Here is a 22,010-nt window from a genome sequence, read left to right on the forward strand (position 1 = left end):
GAGAGGAGAGACGAGACGAGAGGAGAGACGAGACGAGACGAGAGGAGAGACGAGACGAGAGGAGAGACGAGACGAGAGGAGAGACGAGAGGAGAGACGAGAGGAGAGAGGAGAGACGAGAGGAGAGGAGAGAGGAGAGGAGAGAGGAGAGACGAGACGAGAGGAGAGACGAGAGACGAGACGAGAGGAGAGAGGAGAGACGAGAGGAGAGACGAGAGGAGAGACGAGAGGAGAGACGAGAGGAGAGACGAGAGGAGAGAGGAGAGGAGAGAGGAGAGGAGAGGAGAGAGGAGAGACGAGACGAGAGGAGAGACGAGAGACGAGACGAGAGGAGAGAGGAGAGACGAGAGGAGAGACGAGAGGAGAGACGAGAGGAGAGACGAGAGGAGAGACGAGAGGAGAGAGGAGAGGAGAGAGGAGAGGAGAGGAGAGAGGAGAGAGGAGAGACGAGAGGAGAGGAGAGAGGAGAGAGGAGAGGAGAGACGAGACGAGAGGAGAGACGAGAGGAGAGGAGAGAGGAGAGACGAGAGACGAGAGGAGAGACGAGACGAGAGGAGAGAGGAGAGAGGAGAGGAGAGACGAGAGGAGAGACGAGAGGAGAGACGAGAGGAGAGACGAGAGGAGAGAGGAGAGGAGAGAGGAGAGGAGAGGAGAGAGGAGAGAGGAGAGACGAGAGGAGAGGAGAGAGGAGAGAGGAGAGGAGAGACGAGACGAGAGGAGAGACGAGAGGAGAGGAGAGAGGAGAGACGAGAGACGAGAGGAGAGACGAGACGAGAGGAGAGAGGAGAGAGGAGAGGAGAGACGAGAGGAGAGACGAGAGGAGAGACGAAACAAGAGGAGAGACGAGAGGAGAGACGAGAGGACAGACGAGAGGAGAGACGAGAGGAGAGACGAGAGGAGAGACGAGAGGAAAGAAGAGACGAGAGGAGAGACGAGAGACAAGAGGACAGACGAGAGGAGAGGAGAGACGAGAGGAGAGAGGAGAGGAGAGACGAGAGGAGAGACGAGAGACGAGAGGAGAGACAAGAGACGAGAGGACAGAGGAGAGGATGGAGGAGAGACGAGAGGAGAGACGAGAGGAGAGACGAGAGACGAGAGGACAGAGGAGAGGATGGAGGAGAGACGAGAGGAGAGACGAGAGGAGAGACGAGAGGACAGACGAGAGGAGAGACGAGAGGAGAGACGAGAGACGAGAGGAGAGACGAGAGACGAGAGGACAGAGGAGAGGATGGAGGAGAGACGAGAGGAGAGACGAGAGGAGAGACGAGAGGAGAGACGAGAGACGAGAGGACAGAGGAGAGGAGGGAGGAGAGACGAGAGGAGAGACGAGAGACGAGAGGAGAGACGAGAGACGAGAGGACAGAGGAGAGGATGGAGGAGAGACGAGAGGAGAGAGGGTTATTGTTGTGTGTTTGTGGCCTGAGGGTTGAATGTGCACTGAGCAGCAAAGGAGCACGAGGGGATTTATCTATAGAATCACAGCATCGGTATAAATGTGCGTCTGTGTGACAAACACACCGAGTCTGTGGTGGTTTATTTTAACTGCGGATGAGACAGAGACAGAAACTGTGGACGGACGACGAGTGTGGGAGGAAGTTTGGACGTATCATAGTTTCAGAATATACTGAAGGTCTGAGACGTGTAGACTTTTCAGGAGGAAGGAGTATCCTGTGAAGGAGAATATTGTAAATGATGGAAATATTTGATTTAATAATTTTATAACTATTGAAATCAGGAGAAAAGAAATTGATGATGTTCATTTCTTCCGACGTTGCAGCGTTTGTTACTTTTTTAGCCAGATGTGATTTTGGAGAAAATGAGATGCACCATCTATGAACGGTTCATTTTCCAGATGTAAGAAAGCATTTTCCTGCTCGTGCTGAGAGGTCGGTGTTTGCTGCTTTTCCAGAGGAACAGCTTTAATCAAACGTCTTTAATGAACCTCGGTGGCTTTGAAATGTTTGTTTTTTCCTTCCATCTTGTGAATGTTGTATTTATATATGAAGATTATTTGGTGACCAGCGTGAACGTTAATTAATTTTCTTTTCTTTAGATATATGTTACATCTTTTTCTAGAACACTGTCCAAGTGTTCGTACTTAACAGACACGTCCTGTTACTTTCTGTTATATTTGACTCAACAATTCAACTTGAAGTGAAACTTTTTGGACATTTTTGTGTTGCAGAAAATCAAATCAACAAATCACTGAAAAAAAAGATGATTTTTGCAGCTTGCCTCTCGGCTGAACGCCGTTATTAAAAGCATTGGAGTCGTGTTTCCCTTCATATCAGGATCTCCTGTAATCTGCTGGGAGAGAACCAATCAGAAGAAGGTGAACATCCAGAACCTGCTGCAGTAAAACTAGGAAAGGAGGTTGAGCTCTGAGCGTGAGCACTCGGTTTGTGATTATATAATATAGTCCAGAATAAAGACACGGACAAGGGCTCTTAACAGAGAGACGGGAGCGAGGACGGAAAAGGGGAAGGAGAAAAGAACAAGGGATGAGTGAAGGTCAGAGATGTTGAGGCCTGATGGGTGAAAACACAAACAGTTCATCTGTTCAGGTCAAATAAAATCAAAGGCCTCGTCCTGCATCTCTCCTGCTTTAATACTGTGTCATTACAGCAGCAGTTAACAACACTTACTGTAAATCAATCAGCATGTGTAAAACATCTGCTTCCCTTTTCTTTAGTCAACAAAATGTCAAAATAAAAGTCCATTAAAAATCTGTAGACAATTCAGGAACAAACAACATTTCATGCAGTGAGAAGTGAATCTGTAACATATTTGATCTTTGTGTTTCAAACTCTTTTGTTTCAATGTGACATAATTTCTTTAAAAAAAACAAACAAACATTAACTTCATAAGCAGAAAGTTAAAACAAGTTATGGCACATCTGCACAGACAGCAGGTCCATGAAATGCAACAGACCCCATTTCAGAGATGCTGAAGGATCAACTTTATCTTCCCTAAATTTATAAATAACATTTTTGGCATAAAATTCTTCACATATATTATTTTCATGCCGTTTCATGCATTTCCTAACATTTTGGCACGAGGTCCTTAATGCTGCTAACGTACTGGTTGTACTGGTTTTGTCACAGCTGTTTATCCTGATGTTTGATACTGAACTTTGTGATTTGTCGAGCAAGATAACTAGAACTCATCTGAGGAATAATCATATGAATACAGCAATTAAGACTCATTATGCAGAATATATATTCTGTACAGATCTGACAATAAATATTTGTATGGCATTGATTAATGTGAGGTGAGTAACACATGGAACTGGACAACAACAACGAAGCCTCATAAAAAGGAAGATTTCTGTTCAGGCAGTGACTAAGACACTTCTATGGGGGGTGTTGAGATCATAATAAGGCAATTTAGAAAGTTGGAACAGGTCTTACTACAGTGGGGGGGGGGGGGGCACTCAGACTAATGTTGGGGTTTTTGGCACCAAAATCATAAGGTTTTGTGGGTTTACATCTTCACTGACTGGGACAGTGGTTCCTCTTCCCTGCTGCCTGGTTTATTCATATACATTACATGTATTAATATATATCACATATGCTAATAAATGTTATATATATTAATGGCGGGAAATCTTGACCGCAGCAGCTGATCCAAATTCAAAGGAATCGTTTGACATTTTGGGAAATACTGTTTCAGCCCGTTAGCTTTAGCTTAGCATAAAGACTCTGAAGCTCACTCACTGATTCTTGTTGGTTTAATCTGAAAAAACTCAAGTTTAAAAACAACAGTTTGCTGCTTTACGGAGGTTAAACGTCTCAAACCGTGTTCGTCCATGTGAGTCTTACTGACTGAAGTATCAGCACTTTTCCAGCCTGGGATCAGTAACTTCCTGGTGTCTCTGCTGGTTGCCTGGCAACTGATCCACATAAACACTGATTGTAAAGCTGCAAGCTTCCCCACATCTGATGAGCACCATGATAGTGCTGCTGGAGCAGGAGAAATACTGAACAGTAGATGTGCTTTTTTTGTTTTTATAAATGTGATCTGCAACAGAACATGCTAACACCTTAGCGTGACACGTTAGCTTACAGCAGCAGAGCTTCAGATATCAAACTTTCCTTTTTACTCTCCAGTTTTTGAAAGGATTCAACAAACAAGATATGATGCTAAGTATTGAGTTTTACAGCTGCTGGAGGGCTGATCTTGTTACCTAGGCAACCAGTGGAGACTCCAGGAAATCATTACCATTAACTTCCTGTAAAATGTCAACACTGTCTATAGATTAAACACAGAAAATACAATGTTATATTAAGTAGCTTTAGAGGTGCTGAGCTAGGCTAGCTGTTTCCCCCCACTTCCAGTCTTTGTGCTAAGCTAAGCTAAACTAAGCAGCTGCTCGTGTTAGTTTCACTTTTAACCACACAGATATGAGATATTGATCAGTTATCTGTGGTAGTGATATTGATCCTTTCATCTTACACATGACAAGAAAATACAATTATCTGCAAATCAGCAGAATTCAAAATATCAAACTTTTTCTTTAACGATGTAAAAAATGTTCACGTTTTCTAAAGTCAGTCCAGATCAAGTGCAGAGGTCAGAGTTCACCAGTGTCACGTCACATGATTGATGAGTCACAGTTACAGTATATCAGCTACAGGAGTCATTCACAATGAGCTGCAGGAGCTACAGGTAAAACAATAACTACTGTAACAGGTGAAGGTGATGTGTCAGGTGCAGTGTGTGTGTGTGTGTGTGTGGCGGGTGGGGAGGTAGGGCTACAGTGGTCACAGGAGGAGGCTATAGTTGCCTGATGGGGGGGAGGTTGAGGGTGTCCAGAGCGCTGTGGTAGAGCTCTCTCAACGCTCTCAACAGATACAGACGACAAAACATCTGGTTGAAGAGATGAGGCAACGGCTCCTGGAGGAAGAGGGAAAGAAAGACGGAGAGAAATTACCCATAATTCTGTGGGAAAAGAAAGAAAGAGCAGCTGTTAAATAAGTCACTTCCTGTCACAACAGAAGACAAACCAGATGTATTTACCACCAGTTTCCTTTTTCTTTATCTATTTGATAACTGCTTTTACTTATTTGTATGTATTTGTTTATTTATGTATATATAATTTAATCCTTTTTTCCCCTTTTCTTTATTTCATTATCAATTTATTCTATTAATAATTTTATTGTATTTTATTATATTAACTTCTTTTCTTTGATAATTTAATTCCACTGAATGATTGTAATTGTGCTTTTGTAACACAGTGAAAATGTCAGGCCAATTAAGCCTGTTCAACTGAAACTGAAACCAGAGAAGAAGAAGGAGAATATGGAGAGAGCATGTGTGGAGTTAAAAAAGAGAAAAGGGAAAGAGAGATTTAAAGAGAGAGACACATAAAAGATAGAAAATGTCTGACTCGACAGTGAACTGTGTTTTTTTCTTGGTCAGTAATCACACACAACACACACACACACACACACACACACAACACACACACACACACACACACACACAGACACACACACACACACACACACACACAGACACACACACACACACACACAGACACACACACACACACACAGACACACACACACATAAATGATGACACATATTCATCTACACAAACAGACTCAGGCTACGACCACAGGACTACGTTTTCATTTTTAAACTCATCTCTTTTCCTACGTTTACTCCTGCTACACGACCCCAGAGTTTCTGAGCCCCGAACACTGCGACGCTGCAGAGGAGACAATCTACTTCCTGTCTGTCCCGCCTGACACTGGCGGTGTGTTTTCAGGTGTGATAACGTAGACGGAGATAGATTTCGTTTGAAAATGAAAACACAGTGTGTGGACGTATCCTCAGGAGAACTTAAGTGAATAAATCAGCCATGAACACAGACACAGGACCAGAGTGTCTCCTCACCCCGAGCACGTGGACTCTGTTGTAGTAGGAGCTGAAGTCTTTACTGAGAGACACCAGAAACTTACAGATCTGAGGAAACAAGCACATTCATGAGTCACATCAACCTCTCCACAGCAGATCTGAACCTTAATGATCACTCATCTGTTCCTCTAAACCCTCATACCTGTTCAGTCTTAATGTTGACTCTGGCTCCTCCCCCTTCTCCGTCCAACACTTGTCCCGATTGGTCCAGCAGCTCGGAGAAGGGAATGAGGTAATTGAACAGGAGGAGCCACTCGCCCTGTCAGTCGCAGAGGACACAGGAGGAAAGGTTGATGAGAGAACGTAATAAAGAAACAGTTTATGGTTTATAACAGATGAGCACAAACAGACCACAACAACACAGCTGTAAAATAAAGAGGTACCTCCTCTTTCAGAGCAGAGAAGTCCAGCTGGGAGCACTCAGGGATTTCTGGGTACAGACCTGCAGATAAACATGTGGATGCACAGATCTCATTCTAGCATCCTTTAAGAGCAGTTAGCATAGTTAGCATCTCTTAACATCTATTGTTTGTTAACTTGTAACTGACAGCGGCTGACACAGTGTTAGCAGTTGTGCTAATGCTAACTCTCTCTCTCTGTACTGACAAGGTTTCAGGAAACACTGAGTCATGGTGTTGATGATTATTTCATCATCATTTGTCTGTATTATATAAAAACATCATATGGACGTTAACGAGGTGAAACAGTGGATTTTTTTAATTGGAGGGTCTTTAACAAACAAGTGTAAGTGTCAGAATGGATGAGGTAAACACTTCCTGTGTTTGACCGAATGAGAACAAAGATCAGGATCATCAGCAGGATAATCCACCACAGGTCCCGAGTTCTCTGAGGTGAGACATTATCGATTCAGTCCAACCATCCATCCTGTTCACTGCAGTTTTATGATGCTTGAACTCCTCTGTTGGAACCACTGACGCACAGTATTTATTTTACATTTAACTCAGGCTGCGACTCATCAAAGAACCTCCTCACAGCTGCTGGACTTTTCAAACTGTCCAAAAACATATTGATTTTCATTTAAGTCTCTCTTTGTTTTCCATCCGCAGACGAAGGTAAAACTGCCCGGACACAGCGCTCTGCGTTATTGGTTGTTTGTATGTTAATCAATGTTATTGATCGGAGAAGAATGAAACGTGAATCTCACCCTTCTCCACTCCTCTCTCGTAGCTGTCAAACAGAGTGTGGAGTCTAGCGCAGTTGTACATCACAAACACTCCTCCCCTCGGCCCTTTGGTGGACACACCCCCTTCCCTCTGGACGTCCAGTGTCACCTGTGATAACAAATGTAAGGACGTGTCTCTCAAGATATTACACAGAATTTATCCAGTCAAACATGTTGGAAAGATTCAAACTGGATATTGATTAGAAGTGTGATTTTTGTGTATTTCCCATCTATTTTTTCCTTGTATATATAAAGAATGTTCTGGATGGATGTGGCCCACTTTCTGAAAAAGGATCTTACAGTGAAGAGTGAAATGGTTCTGTTTGATGTAATGCTAGATTTCCGTCAGGAAAAGATTGAAAGCAACATGTTGTATATAATAAAGCTTTTTATTCTTTTTGGAAAATTCATAAGAAAAAAATGGTAAAAACTTTCCTGCACTTTATCAGTTAATCTAAACAATATAACAAAACTTTATGTGATGTGATGAACAAAAAACATTAAGACCGTAAAACTGTTGAATGAATATAATGTGCTGCAGATAACAAACTCTGGCTTTGTCATTGTCTTTTGTTTTATTGTGTGTGTGTGTGTGTGTGTGTGTGTAATAAACAAAGTGAAAAAAGGCCAACACTCAGCTGTAATAACTCACAGGACTAGTGTGGACTGTCGACAGCAGTTCAAATCTGACAGTGGCAGAGGTCATGACCCTGATGATGTCATCCCATGTCTGACCTATAGGAGGACGAGGAGAAGGTTTATTCAGTTTCACTAAGTGAGGAGCAGTTTAACACTGAGCATGTGCATAAACACACACACACACACACACACACACGCACACACACACACACACACACACACACACCTTCTACTTGATCTCCGTACTTCATCTCTGACGCCTCCTTCATCTGTCCTCTTCTCAGCCTGGAGAGAGAGGGCGACACATTCACACAGACAGCTGGGCTAAAAATAAACTGATAACACAGAGATGATGAGAAGATCCATCAACGCCCCCCCCTCCTCTTTTCATCACACTGAGGGCTGACCCTCGTTTTCAATGATGCTGAGATCACAAGAGCAGAAAGAAACAACCAGAAATACAAGAATCAGTTCCTGATAAAAACAATTACATTCAGGAACATTATGATTTCTAAGATTTAAAAACATGTTTCTAAACTGTCCCAGAGTTTCAGGGGAATCGATATTTAAAGTGAGTTGTAGGTTATTCCTTGAGTCTGCAGCAAAATCTAAAAGGTCGTAGTTCACCTGAGGAACATGCAGTGATCCAGTCCTGAGAGCAGGGTTACTGGGAGCTGTAGGAATCTAAAGGGTGGTGACAGCAGCATGTCTATATATGACAACACCTATGACATCACCATAGTCCAGAGCAGAAAGAAATAGAAACAACAACAATGTCCTTGGGAGAGTAGGTTCTATTTCTATACAGGAAGTTTCATCTGCAGCCTTTTCACCACAATGTCCACGTGAACTTTAAAAGTAAATTCATCTATCCAGATTATAATGCTGGACTAGTTTCTGTATCAAGTAAAGTGCTAATCTGATATCTTTGGAAAACAGAATATATTTTGTTTTATCAGGATTTAGCACGAGTTTAAGAGTGAGTTCCTCTTCAAGACCATTTAATTTAGTTTAATTACAACTGTAATTTCACAGAGAGGATCCCAGTCAGAGTGTCTCTAGTCATAGTAAAGATGTGTCTGGTGGAGAGCTGGGGAGGGAACAGAGGAGGAGGAGAGGAGGAGGAGGAGACAGGGAGGACGAGTGGAGACAACAGAAGGAGGAAGAAAAACAGGAAACCTAAAGACAAAGAGAGAAATGGTGGAAGGAGATGAGACGTGTCTTACTGCAGGTACTGAGCAGCAGTGAGGTGACAACCAGGAGTCTTCACCGGCCCACACACCAGATGTCTCTGCACACACACACACACACACACACACACACACACACACACACACACACACACAACACACACACACACACACACACACACACACACACACACACACACACACACACACACCGTAAGAATAGAAACATAATGCAGGGCATGATTGTTTTTGTGTGTGTGTCTGTGTGTCGTTACCTGTGTGTGTGTCGCTCCACTGGCTCTCCACAGCATTGCTATCTGCTGCTGGCGGAACTCATCCTGACAGGAAGTCACATGTAACGCTGTTGCCACGGCAACCTATGAAAGAAGCAGCAAGGAGGTACAAGAAAAAGTAAATGATCTGTTTGTTATTTTTAATAGGAAAAAAGTGTCAGTGTGTGTGTGTGTGTGTGTGTGTGTGCATGTGTGTGTGTGTGTGTGTGTGTGTGTGTGTGTGTGGCTCTCACTGTGCAGTCGGCTGTGGTCAGGTCCAGCTGTGCCAGGTGTGAAACACTGTCCCTGTGAACTGAAACAGACACACAGCACCGACTCTGTTACCTGAAGCTGTGATGTCACACGAAACACGGACACGTTCTTAAAGCAGCAGCTCAGTGATAGCAGTGAGCGTGGAGCCTGTTAGCTTAGCTTAGCTTAGCATAGCATGCAGATTGGAACCAGGAGGAAACCGTTAGCCTGACTCTGTCCTAACCATCTCTGAAGATCTCTAACTAACATGTCGTGTCTCCCTTGTTTAGTGTGTGGAGAAACATGAATGTAAAGGAAGTTACTGACTCCTTCTACAGATGGTTTGAGTATTTACGTCCCTGTGAAACCACATGTTTTGTTGTTGTTTCTGAAATCTCTCATTTACCAAAGTAAACAACTAAGAGTCTTAATTGAGTTCTTTGTTGAAGCTTCTTGGCGAAGACTCTACAGGGTTCACACATCTGGATTTGGCTCATGGTTCTTGACGTTCCACCTGGAAGATGCTCTGGTGATTTCACAGAACTGGACGGAGGGAAATGAGTCTGAATTTATCTAAATGTAGTTTTTTCATCGGCTGCTCTCAGAGCCGCCGCACAGACCAGACACAAAGTGACTGTGTTTCTGAGCGGACATTTGCTTTTATCGTGACCTTCATTAGACAAAGCAGCAGGAGAAGAGGAGGCTGTTTTGTTTACATTAACATTTTACATAAAGGTTGAACAAAGACTGATGTTGTTGCTTTTGGTCGTTATGGAAACAAAGTGCTTTTCACACAAACTGTTTCATCTCTTCACAGAATATGAAATGACTGAGAAACACACGAACACACCGTCATTATATAACCATCAAAAATCAACAGTATAACAGTATCCGTACCTGTGCAGGTACCAAGGCTGGGGTCGTATCCCAGCAACCCCTCCTCCTGGAATACTCGTTTCAGGTTGACCCTGAGCACTCCCTCGTTCTCCCCCTCCTCCACCTTCCTCCCTCCCCCTCCGCTCGTCCTCCTGCCTCTCTCCGTTTCCCGCTCTCTGTATGGGCAGTTCTCCAGCGCCTCCTGGATCTTCTCCTCCCGCTCCTCGTTGGTCCAGTTGGCAGGAGCTGTCGGCCAATCGATGCCCAGAGCCTGGAGAAAGGCGATGATGTCGCTGTCTTCGGGAAGGGTGGGGCAGTAGGAGACTGTAAATCTGAGACAGGTGAGGAGATTGGAATCAGCCTGTTACACCTGTGACTGCAACAAACAATGATTTTCATAAGAAGTTCACCTGTCTGTTACTTATGTCATTAACTGATCAATTATTGAATCTTATGAAAGTCAGAAAATATTGAAAACTGCTCATTAAAGTTTCCCGGAGTCCAGGATCACACTTTAAATTTATTTATGATGAGAATAAAACGAGGGAAGTGGATGTGGTGGATTTAGGAATTAGCTCTCGGACTCACCCCTGTCCTCTCAGCAGCGCCCCCATGTGGTCAGCCAACAGAACCGTCCTCAGCTGGCCCAGAGTCAGCGTCTCAGGGGTGGGTGTGTTGGGTTTAGGGTGCAGCGCGGGGCAGTTGATCACCACACAGCCCTGCCTCTGACTCGGGGGCTTCAGGTACTCTGTTGCTCCACCCGCCAGAACGGCCCTGAAGGATGCAGCCCGGTCCACCCTCACCCTCAGACCCTCACCCATCACCTCCCCACCGGCCACAGGCAGAACCCCGCTGCCCCGGAGGGACAGGACCCTGGACATCACTGCTGGAGGGACCTGGGTGGAGACGGGGAGAGATCAGAGAATGAGACGAGGGGAAAACACCTGAACTTCAGGTACTGACGTGTGGTCTGACACAGTGAACTGATACTGATATGTCAATTAATCCTTTCATTATTAAAATTATAGCAAATGTGTTTGATCTAGGGTTGTTATTTATTTTTATTATTATTAATTTTATTTAACCTTGATTCAATCAGGAAGTCTCATTGAGATTAAAATCTGATTTTCAAGAGAGAGAACAAGAAGCAGTCACAAGAGACATTCAACAACACAACTAAACAATAGAGGAAACGTCATCTCTAGTCTGAGGGCAGTTTCCAGTTCAGTCCAGTGTTAGTGTGAACATGAGAGATGTGGAGGGTGAAGTAGCTACTGGATTTAAATGAGAGAAGAAGAAGCTTTAACAGTGACAGAGGTTATTTTGTCTTGACTGCAGTGAGGTCCAGCCCACGGTGTGACACAGAACAATGACGAGTGCAGTATTTGTTTGTGATTTGTGATAAAGCGTAGAGCACTAAGACACACAGGGTTTAACAGCTGGAGTGTTGATGGAGCGGCGTGACAATAGAGTGTCACCACAGTCGGGGACATGAAGGTCAACTGCACAACAGATTCACAGCTGAAGAAGACGGACGTCCTCTAACTCTACACAAGGAGCCAGGAGTTTGAGTTTTAATTTTTGTGTTGAATATGAACCTTGAATGATAATCTTCTGTTAAAGCCAAATTCCTCAGTATTTGTATGAATCAGAGAAATATGAGTGACACTTAAAGTTTTAATGGCAGATGTTCAGAGTCTCTGCTGGTACAACAGCCTGTTTTACACTCAGTAGCATTGGAAAATACAGTTTATGATCTGCTTCACATCAGGTCATCTATACAAGCTCATGATGCAAAAACATCCTCCGTCACATGGACGCATGAACAGCTCTAAGATCCAAAGGTGGAGGCTGGAAGGACACATCTAAACTTCATATTTCTGTGACAGGCAGCTGTGGGAAAAAAAAACAACCTTCGTGTGTTTTCGTGCTTTCTCGTTTCCTGGCAGCTGCGCGTGTCGGTCTGACCCATATTGTACCTGCCACTCATGGGTTAATAATTACCGCCGCAGGCTGCCAGTGTCTGCTCGATCATGATGGAGCGATGTCAGTCACTCCAGGGGTGTGTGTGTGTGTGTGTGTGTGTGTGTGTGTGTGTGTGTGTGTGTGTGTGTGTGTGTGTGTGTGTGTGTGTGTGTGTGTGTGTGTGTCATGGCATGTCACTCAAACATATTAGTGAATTATAGTTTGCAGTTTGTGTTTATTTAATATTGGCTCTTGTTTTTTCAGACAGGCAGTTGGGATCAGCTGAGCGGTATAAGCAGGTAGTTCCGGTCCTCTGCTCCTATTGGCCGAGTCACGTCCGGCCATTTAAATATTCAGGTCAATTCAGTTGCTTTATTAGCATCAGTGTCAGATTAACAATATTTGCCAAAGCGTCCAGTATGATACAATAGTCATTAATGGCATGAGGGTAAAATATTATGGTTATTTATTATTATATATCATATTATACACAGATTCACTCGCGCCCTAGCTAACAGTCCCTCAGCAACTGTCGAGGAACTATACTGTTTAGCGGAAGAATAAAACGTAGACTTTCCTAGCGTAAATAGTTTAGCATGTAAACTAACGTTAGCCGTGTTGCTACCGTTTAATGAGCGTCCAGCGGTGTCGTTAATAATATTAGCTTCCAGCCGTTAGCTCTCCCCGGAGCAGCTAGCCATAAAAATACCGCGAAATGAGCGTTAAAGCCGTTAAAATGCTGCTAAACCCAACAGGTATCAGTCACACCGACCTGTCCGTCCGCATACAGCGTGTTGAGCATCGTGGTCGGCGACAGAAAGTCCCGGTTCCGAAGGTTTTTCGCGCTGCTCTCCTTGAACCAAAGCTTGTCCTGCTCGGGGAAGATCCTGTCGCCGTGTCCGCGGCTCGAGTCGGGGACATTCTCTGGCTTCCCCCGCAGTGCGGAGCTCAGCGCCCGGACGGTAGGTGTGATCCGGAGGGGCGAAGGCTCCTCGATGTTCTCCATCACCTCCACCCTGACACAAACAAGCAGGTGAGCTTGGTCCCGGGGTCTCAGCACATCCGCACCCTGCACATGTCTACTGATGAACCGGGGTCACGCTGGTCGGTGCTGAGGCAGGCCGCCGGATCACAGGCGATAATCCAGCCGCACGGCTGATCACTGATCGATATTGACTGTAGAGGGGGACTGCATTGGCCGATTTGCTTCTGCGGAACTAGTGAAGTGCAACCTGTGTTTCTGACGAGTGGATTTCCGTGTTGGACCAGTGGGATGTCACTAATAGCGCCATCCAGTGCACGGCAGAGTAACTGCAGGCGTAACTACATGGCCAAAAGTATGTGGACAGATACCGTTTGTGCAATCAATCAATCAATCAATCAATCAATCAATCAAGCTTTATCTGTACAGAACATTACGTACAGGTTAGTGTAGTTCATTCAGATGACTGATGAGCAAAAATAAAAAGGGACAAATCAAGTGAGAAAGCTGAGAATGAGATACAGTAAAATAGATTTAAAAAAAAAGCTCTAATAAACTTAGCAAAAAGAACATTTAATTATTAAATACATTTTAGATCATAAATACAATAAAATAAGTGAACAAAATAAAGTGACTAATGACTTTTGAGTCTATTCAACACCTCCATAAAATGCCTTTATTATAAAGAGTAAATATTTTTCGAGCTGCATGCCCTGAACACTGTTTTGTTCTTACTGTGTCAATGTGTTTTTATATATGTGTGTGTGTGTGTGTGTGTGTGTGTGTGTGTGTGTGTGTGTGTGTGTGTGTGTGTGTGTGTGTGAGAAGGCAGTAATAGAGAGTAATCGCTAGAGATCATTTCTTTATTTTATATACAACTCATCTACATATCATGTTAATTACAGTTTTGAGTTTACAAACGTAAGGATATTAGACATACCAGACACGTATAAACATCGATCAATACTATAGTATTAATACTATAGTATTGATCTACCCTAAATGTCATGCGTGATATAAACGTGTGGTGTTAAGTGCAAATACTGTTTTGTCCTCAATGTTTACACTTTAATGTGGAAACATTTAATGAATGTGGAAACATGAACGTGTCCAGTTGTGTGTATTTGACCGTCATGTCTGATCCAGATGAAAGCAGCGGTGTGTGGTGCAGCTTTAGCCCGCGGACAGGCGTCAGTCAGCGGCTCTGTGTGTCTCTAGCTCCGCTGCCGGATCCGTGTCGGAACCATGAAGCCGCCATTCCGCCTCTTACCGTTTATACCGAACGGAGAGGCGGAATAACGGCGCAACATTCCCGCCTCGACGGGCTGTGTAAAAGGGTCTTTTCTCTGAGCGCTTCTTCTTCCGGCTCAGAAATGTGACGTAAAGGGCACAAACACACAAGGGAAGTCTTTGTAGTAAGTTGAGCCGCTTCAGCTGCAGCGTTTTCACCAGAGAAGAAGAAGAAGATGCACAACTGGCAGGAGAATGAGATCAAAGAACTTCTGAACATCCGGGGGTCGGAGGCCATCCGAAACCAGATCACGGGCACGGTGAAGGACTCGGTGGTCTACAACAGGATGACCAAACTGCTGGCGGAGCGGGGGGTGTACAGGTCCCACATGCAGGTGATCAGCAAGCTGAAGGCGCTCAGGAAGCAGTACATCAAGTACCACCAGCAGAAGACCCGCTGCGGGACCGACCGCGTCGACTGGCCGTTCTACGAGCAGTGCCACCGGGTGTTCGGGAACGGCCCCGCGGTGAACCCGGTCAAACGGCAGAGGAGTCCCACACCTCCACCTGCATCCTCACCCCCCCCGCCACTGCCTCCCTCTCCTCCGCCTCCACCGCCGCCCTCAGCCCTCAGCGACGACCACCAGGAGGTCGTCGTCGGCCTCTGGGACGAAGTGGACAAACATCTGGGTCCAGTGGAGCCGGACGACGAAGAGGACCAGTACAGCCCTTCAGAGCCGCTGCACACCAGCAACACCAGTAAGAACCTGAGTTATGATCCAGAGGAAGAGACACCTGGAGGACCTGCAAGGTCCCAGGTACCACCAGGGACCGGAGTTATCAAATCTGAATCCAGAATCAAATCCACTCACAGAGTCCAGTTTCTTTCAGATCAAATAATAAATCAGCTGTAGGTAACAAAAGTTATAGAGAGCTAGAAGAACATCTCAAAGACTGACAGGCTAAGAATTATACGTGTAGTTTTAAAGAGAGGTGACATATTTAGCTGAGGTGTTGTTAATAAAACAGTGGGAGACGATGAATTATTCTATAAGAGACTTGTTAGATGTCAGATTATCCAGTGTTTTCCTAATTAAAAGCAGACTGACTGTTGAACCAGCTGTTGAGCAGCTGTCAGTTAACTGTCTTCATACACAGAGATGTTCCTGCATCAGTGTCTGTATGAAGCCCTGCGAGCAGCACACAACAACATGACATCCGTTCTCAGCAGAAGTAAACAGCTGGTGTTACTGACTCTGACGGACAGAGCCCATGTTTCAGTTGTAAAACCTTTTTAAACTCTGCAGAGAAGAACGAGGAAGCATCTCTTACTGTCTTTTTTATAAGACGTGAAAAGTTACAACTTCATCTCTTCAAAACATTTTAAATTAAAATCTGTTGTTTGTTGTTTGTTTTGCATAAATTCTTACAAGACAATGTAAAGATGAAAAAGAGTCACGGTTTAAATCAGAGGTACAGCTTCATGTCTTTATATCACTGGTCACATTTATTCACTTACTGTATCAAAACTCTCAAATCAGATCAATAAGATCATTTAACAAGTCATTGAATATCAACATCCAAAGACTAAAATCTGAGTCATGATTCAGTCAGACCTGAACACAGCCCTCAATGAATCTGATTAGAAACCAGAGAAGAAGAAGTGATAGTTGTCAGTTCATCAATGGTTCAGAACAAACAGGAAGTTAAAATGGAAAATTCACTACACTTCATTTTCTAACATGTAAACAAACATGGGCGAAAACAAAAACAGGGCTAAAGTTGAAGCCGCAGTTTAACGCACTGTATCCATGGCAACATGTTTCCTGTTTGTTGGAAATGTTTATATCTTGTGTTATCAGAGGAGAGGCCGTCACTGCAGGAGGCCTACAGCTGATCTGGGAGCTGTGAGACACCTGTTGGACACTCCTGGTTTAAAGAGTCGAAGCAGGAACTTTTCTCCTGACGGACAGTTATAGTTTTTATAATGTTGGTCGTCAGTGTGTATCAGCTAGTTATCTTTGGTTCAGGAGGTGTAACCTTTACCATGATGTTCAGTGGATGAAAACACAACGTCGCTGCTTTAATTAAAGTCCAGGTTGATGAAACAGTAACGTGTCTCTGTCCCGTCTCTGACCAGCTGCTCTGTCTTTGGTTTCGTAGCGTTCAAGGTCCCATCCAAGAAGAAGAAAACGACAGTGATGGAGCAGGTCTCGGCTTTAGTGTCGGCGACAGTCGCCCAGCTCAGAGAGATGGACGCCGCCATGCAGGCGCAGGAGGACGCCCGGCTGCAGAGGCTAATGGACCATGAGAGGGAAATGCAGAACAGTCTAGTGAGTCAGCTGGTAGCCATGCATGAACGCATCAGCCGAGAGAACCACGAGAGACACCTGGAACTGGTGGACACGATACTCTCCAGGTTCCCCTCGCCTTCAGGCCGCTGACCGGCTCTTCCTGTGAGGGCGGCGGCGGCAGCGTACGACAGGGTTATTCACTCTGACTCTCCGACAACTGACCAGTGCCTGAGCCACATTACTTTTATTTTCACTGTATGTAGAAATAATTCACTGAGATCACCTTTAACCTTTAACCTCAAACAGATCTGAAACAGATTCAGGTTCAAACCAGGTCCCGCTCTCACTCCAGGCCCTGACGCTCTGACTCACTGCTCCTCTCTTTATCTGACCACTTAACCGTAGACACACCGTACTGTACAACATTACACTGTACCACACCGTACTGTACCGCACCACACCACATTACACTGTACTGTACCACACCACACCACATTACACTGTACCACACCGTACTGTACGACACCACACCACATTACACTGTACTGTACCACACCACACCACATTACACTGTACCACACCGTACTGTACTGTACCACACCACACCACATTACACTGTACTGTACCACACCACACCACATTACACTGTACCACACCACATTACACCACATTACACTGTACTGTACCACACCACATTACACTGTACCACACTGTACTGTACTGTACCACACCACATTACACTGTACCACACCACACACATTACACTGTACCACACCGTACTGTACGACACCACACCACATTACACTGTACTGTACCACACCACACCACATTACACTGTACCACACCGTACTGTACTGTACCACACCACACCACATTACACTGTACTGTACCACACCACACCACATTACACTGTACCACACCACATTACACCACATTACACTGTACTGTACCACACCACATTACACTGTACCACACTGTACTGTACTGTACCACACCACATTACACTGTACCACACCACATCACACCACACCACATTACACTGTACTGTACCACACTGTACCACACTGTACCACACCACATTACACTGTACTGTACTGTACCACACCACACCGCACCACATTACACTGTACTGTACTGTACCACACCACACCGCACCACATTACACTGTACCACACCGTACTGTACGACACCACACCACACCACACCACATTACACTGTACTGTACCACACCACATTACACTGTACTGTACTGTACCACACCACACCACATTACACTGTACCACACCGTACTGTACTGTACCACACCACATTACACTGTACTGTACCACACCACACCACATTACACTGTACCACACCACATTACACCACATTACACTGTACCACACTGTACTGTACTGTACCACACCACATTACACCACATTACACTGTACCACACTGTACTGTACTGTACCACACCACATTACACTACATTACACCACATTACACTGTACCACACCACATTACACTGTACTGTACAACATCACACCACACCACACCACATTACACCACATTACACCACATTACACCGTACTGTACTGTACCGCACCACATTACACTGTACCACACCGTACTGTACTGTACCACACCACATTACACCACATTACACCACATCACACCACATCACACCCCATTACACCGTACTGTACCACACTGTACCACACCACATTACACTGTACTGTACTGTACCACACCACATTACACTGTACTGTACCACACCACACCACATTACACTGTACCACACCGTACTGTACTGTACCACACCACATTACACTACATTACACCACATCACACTGTACCACACCACATTACACCACATTACACCACATTACACTGTACTGTACTGTACCACACCACACCGCACCACATTACACTGTACCACACCGTACTGTACTGTACCACACCGTACCACACCGTTGTAAACCGACAGTGGTGCTGAAAAGACACGAGTGCACAGGAGCAATAACCAAACACTAATTTGAAAGCACCATAATAATAAACTGCAGCTCTACAACCTGTTTGTTACATGAATATTGTTATAATGCAATATACCAAAAATATTGGTAGTTCACTTTTTAATCTTTTGAGCTCAAAATCCAACATTCTGTAAAAAGTTTATAAGTTTAATTCAGAGATGATGAAGTCAGCTTGGTGACTTTATTCTAAATGTATATTGTGTAGTCTACGGATGTGTGGTTATAATTGTCTGACTCTACAGACTCAGCAGATGTTTTTTGAGCATGTTCTGAGTCTCATCCACTGAATTCACTTTGGTCACGTTTCACCTCCGGCTTCTCCCGGTCGTCATCGACACCGTGTCCATGTGACGTGAAGAGTTTCACAGAGACGTGTCAGCCTGGTCTGCAGAGCCGGTTCATGGATCAGTCTGATGTTGATCTGAAATACACACTCTCATTTTACCACAGAAACATCAGACACCTGACCCCCAGACTAACTCAGGCCTGAGACCAATGTTACCATGGTAACAATCAATGACACCTGTGCTGACCAGCAGCCCCCAACAACAAGAAACAGGAAATCATAGCTCATAGTTTGTGGGTTGCTAACACAGACACACATGTTCCTCTGTGGGACGTTTTTTATTTTCTATTTGGAAAAAAGTCTTAATTTACCCAGAATTCATTGTGCCAAAGATGAGGCTTGTCCAACAGATGAACTCAGACGTCCATCAGCCAGACAGACTCTGACTGTGTCTCAGATAAAACAGTCGGACTTCAGATCGACTGAGTCTGAACGAAGAGTGAAACAATAAAAAGAAAAATAATCGCTGTGGTCTCTAGAAACTCTTTCCTTCTCGTTACTCACATTATGTTTTCCTGGTTCTGGTGTTACTGACTGATTGGCATTAGACTGATCTATGAGCAGTTCAGACTGGACCAACACTACAGAGATCTGTGAAACCCTCTCCTGATGTTTGTTGAGCCGGGTTAGAGAACGTCACATCTGCCACGAGAGGCTGGAAATCTGAGCTCGGAGACTGAGCGTGTGCAGAGCGAACGCAGCCTGCAGTTTACAGGAAAGAAGACAAATGCAAAACCCCCAAAATATAAACTGTAGTATCTGACGTATGGAAGATGTAACTGAACCTCTTCTACCACCTCCGCTCAGTTGCTGTGCACGGTGGACAGTGAACGCACCACGCCGGCGGCTGCAGCCTTTTGTTGTGGTGAAACTCTTGAAGCATTTGTTTTCATTCCCAGTCATTGATGTTGAAAGAGCTGCTCTACACAGTGACTTCACAACACGGGATTCACAGAGCACAGCTGTGTCAAACACTGATGTAAATACATGTTTTAGTCATGTGACCCAGTGGTGAGGGAGAGGACACTGCTCCTCAGTATTTTATTATAGGGGATGTATGATGAGTGATAATGTAGAATATTTACAGACAGTAACTGATCAAGTTTAAACCCTGAGCTTCATTAGCGATAACACATGTACAGCTGCAACAATATAATGGCACAAATCCACATCAGAATATCAGATAAGCTCTCGAGTCGTTCTCGGTGTCATTCTTGGCTGACACGAAATTCCCGGTTGCGTTCACTGTCCTCAGCAATCCGGGAGAAAACGTGTCATTGAGGAAAAACACCCGAAACAAAGCAAACCTCAGTCATCACACAGCGATATGCTGCTTCTCTTTATCACTTTTAATTTCACTAACAACAAACTGCAGATCTACCTTGAATGGACCAGTGGTGAGCAGTTAGCACTTAGCACTTAGCACTAGTGTTTATGAATGGGGGGGGGGCACTACATATAAGCTACAAAGGCTTTGGTTTGTCCATGTGGTTCAGTCAGCTGGGACGTGTACTAATACTGTAGATACTTTTATACTGTTAACAGTGTTTTACTGATGAAATGAAATTTATTGTTTTGTTTTTTTCTTAAAGGAAAAATAAAGTTTTCTGCTGAAATAAAAAACCAAAGGGAGTCGTCTTCAGTTGAAAAGTCAGGATATAAAACAGGATCTGTGGGAGGAAGGAAGGAGCACGTCTGCTGAGGATGTCCTGTGCGTTGTGGGATGGAAACGGACCCCATAACCAGCTGGAGCGCAGAATCACAGCTGCATTATGGGTTCCGTTACAATCCCACCCACCAAAACAAGGCTCAGGTCCGGGCTCAGGTCCGGGTTCAGGTCCGGGTTCAGGTCTGGGTTCAGGTCTGGTCTGGACAGCGCAGCTAAAAAGATGAAAAATATGGTTATTAGGAAAAAATGTGAAAATGTTTTACAGCTGGTTCTTTAACTGAACTTCATGTTGCATTTGATAAAAATGTGAAGGAAAGAAAACAATCCAGTGAATCACAGTATGTCTGAAACATCCTTAAACTTTTATTTTGAAACCAAACACTGAGACAAACTGAGCTTTAGACGTCAGGTCATTAGAGGAACAGTTTGTAAAAATCCCAGGACATCTCTAAATGTAGAAGTGACGAGGCTTCGACATTTCTCTCGTCATAAACCACAGTTCAGATTATCAGGTTGTTTGTAATGAAGAAGCAGCAGAAAGTTCAGATTAATGATTATATGGCACATGACACATCATACATCCTCTGGTGCGATAATACGATCTATTTTAAAATAAATGATTCAAACAGTGCAGCGAAACCTCGGCTCAGTCGGCTGATAACAACTACTGTACTACAGTATTTTACTTTGAGCTGCTCAGTGAAACTGGACGTGACAAATAACTGAAGAACTCCAGTAAAATATCTTGACACTTTCAGTCTTTCAGTTCACATTATAAATGATTTGCATGTTTTATCTTTCTATCATTTTTACTCCATTTTACAGCAGCTGCAGAAACAGAATCTGAGGACTCAGTGAAACATAAAACAAGGCGACCATTAAAACTCATCCATCCAATCAGCTGCAGCTGCAGGTTTCAAACTGACAAAAGTGACAGTGTGTCAGAGTCTGATCCAGGAAAATAATTCAAACCACCAGCTACAGTTACCGAACAAAAAAAGATTCTTATGATCAAACTTGTCTGAATATTGTAAAAAGTAAAAATCTTTTTATTGCTTATCTCTTATTTTAAAGATGAGTGAAGTTGATGCTGTTGAGATCTGGTTGAACCTCACAGACCTCTGGCACTGACGCTGTAAACAACTGTTTTCTTGTTGGTTCTCATCAGAGTTTAAACAT

The 22,010-nt window shown here is 44.2% G+C and overlaps 2 protein-coding genes across 2 annotated transcripts; one reads left to right on the forward strand and one right to left on the reverse strand.

Moving 5' to 3' along the window:
• Nucleotides 1-2,441: 2,441 nt before the first annotated feature.
• Nucleotides 2,442-13,999, reverse strand: dalrd3 (DALR anticodon binding domain containing 3). Its single transcript, XM_056385600.1, has 13 exons — nt 13,071-13,999; nt 10,922-11,229; nt 10,355-10,665; nt 9,460-9,518; nt 9,209-9,310; nt 8,970-9,034; nt 7,970-8,028; nt 7,757-7,839; nt 7,087-7,213; nt 6,305-6,363; nt 6,064-6,180; nt 5,901-5,969; nt 2,442-4,895 (listed from the first exon to the last, which is right to left on the reverse strand). The coding sequence occupies exons 1-13, from the start codon at nt 13,302-13,304 to the stop codon at nt 4,776-4,778; spliced, it is 1,713 nt and encodes a 570-aa protein (XP_056241575.1). The 5' UTR covers nt 13,305-13,999; the 3' UTR covers nt 2,442-4,775.
• A 140-nt stretch (nt 14,000-14,139) lies between these two features.
• On the forward strand, nt 14,140-17,293 carry LOC130175235 (uncharacterized). Its single transcript, XM_056385602.1, has 2 exons — nt 14,140-15,269; nt 16,674-17,293. Exons 1-2 carry the CDS (start codon nt 14,747-14,749, stop codon nt 16,952-16,954), a joined length of 804 nt encoding a protein of 267 aa, XP_056241577.1. The 5' UTR covers nt 14,140-14,746; the 3' UTR covers nt 16,955-17,293.
• The last annotated feature ends 4,717 nt before the right edge of the window (nt 17,294-22,010 follow it).

This window comes from Seriola aureovittata, chromosome 9 (genome assembly GCF_021018895.1).
Source record: "Seriola aureovittata isolate HTS-2021-v1 ecotype China chromosome 9, ASM2101889v1, whole genome shotgun sequence".
NCBI lineage: Eukaryota > Metazoa > Chordata > Actinopteri > Carangiformes > Carangidae > Seriola > Seriola aureovittata.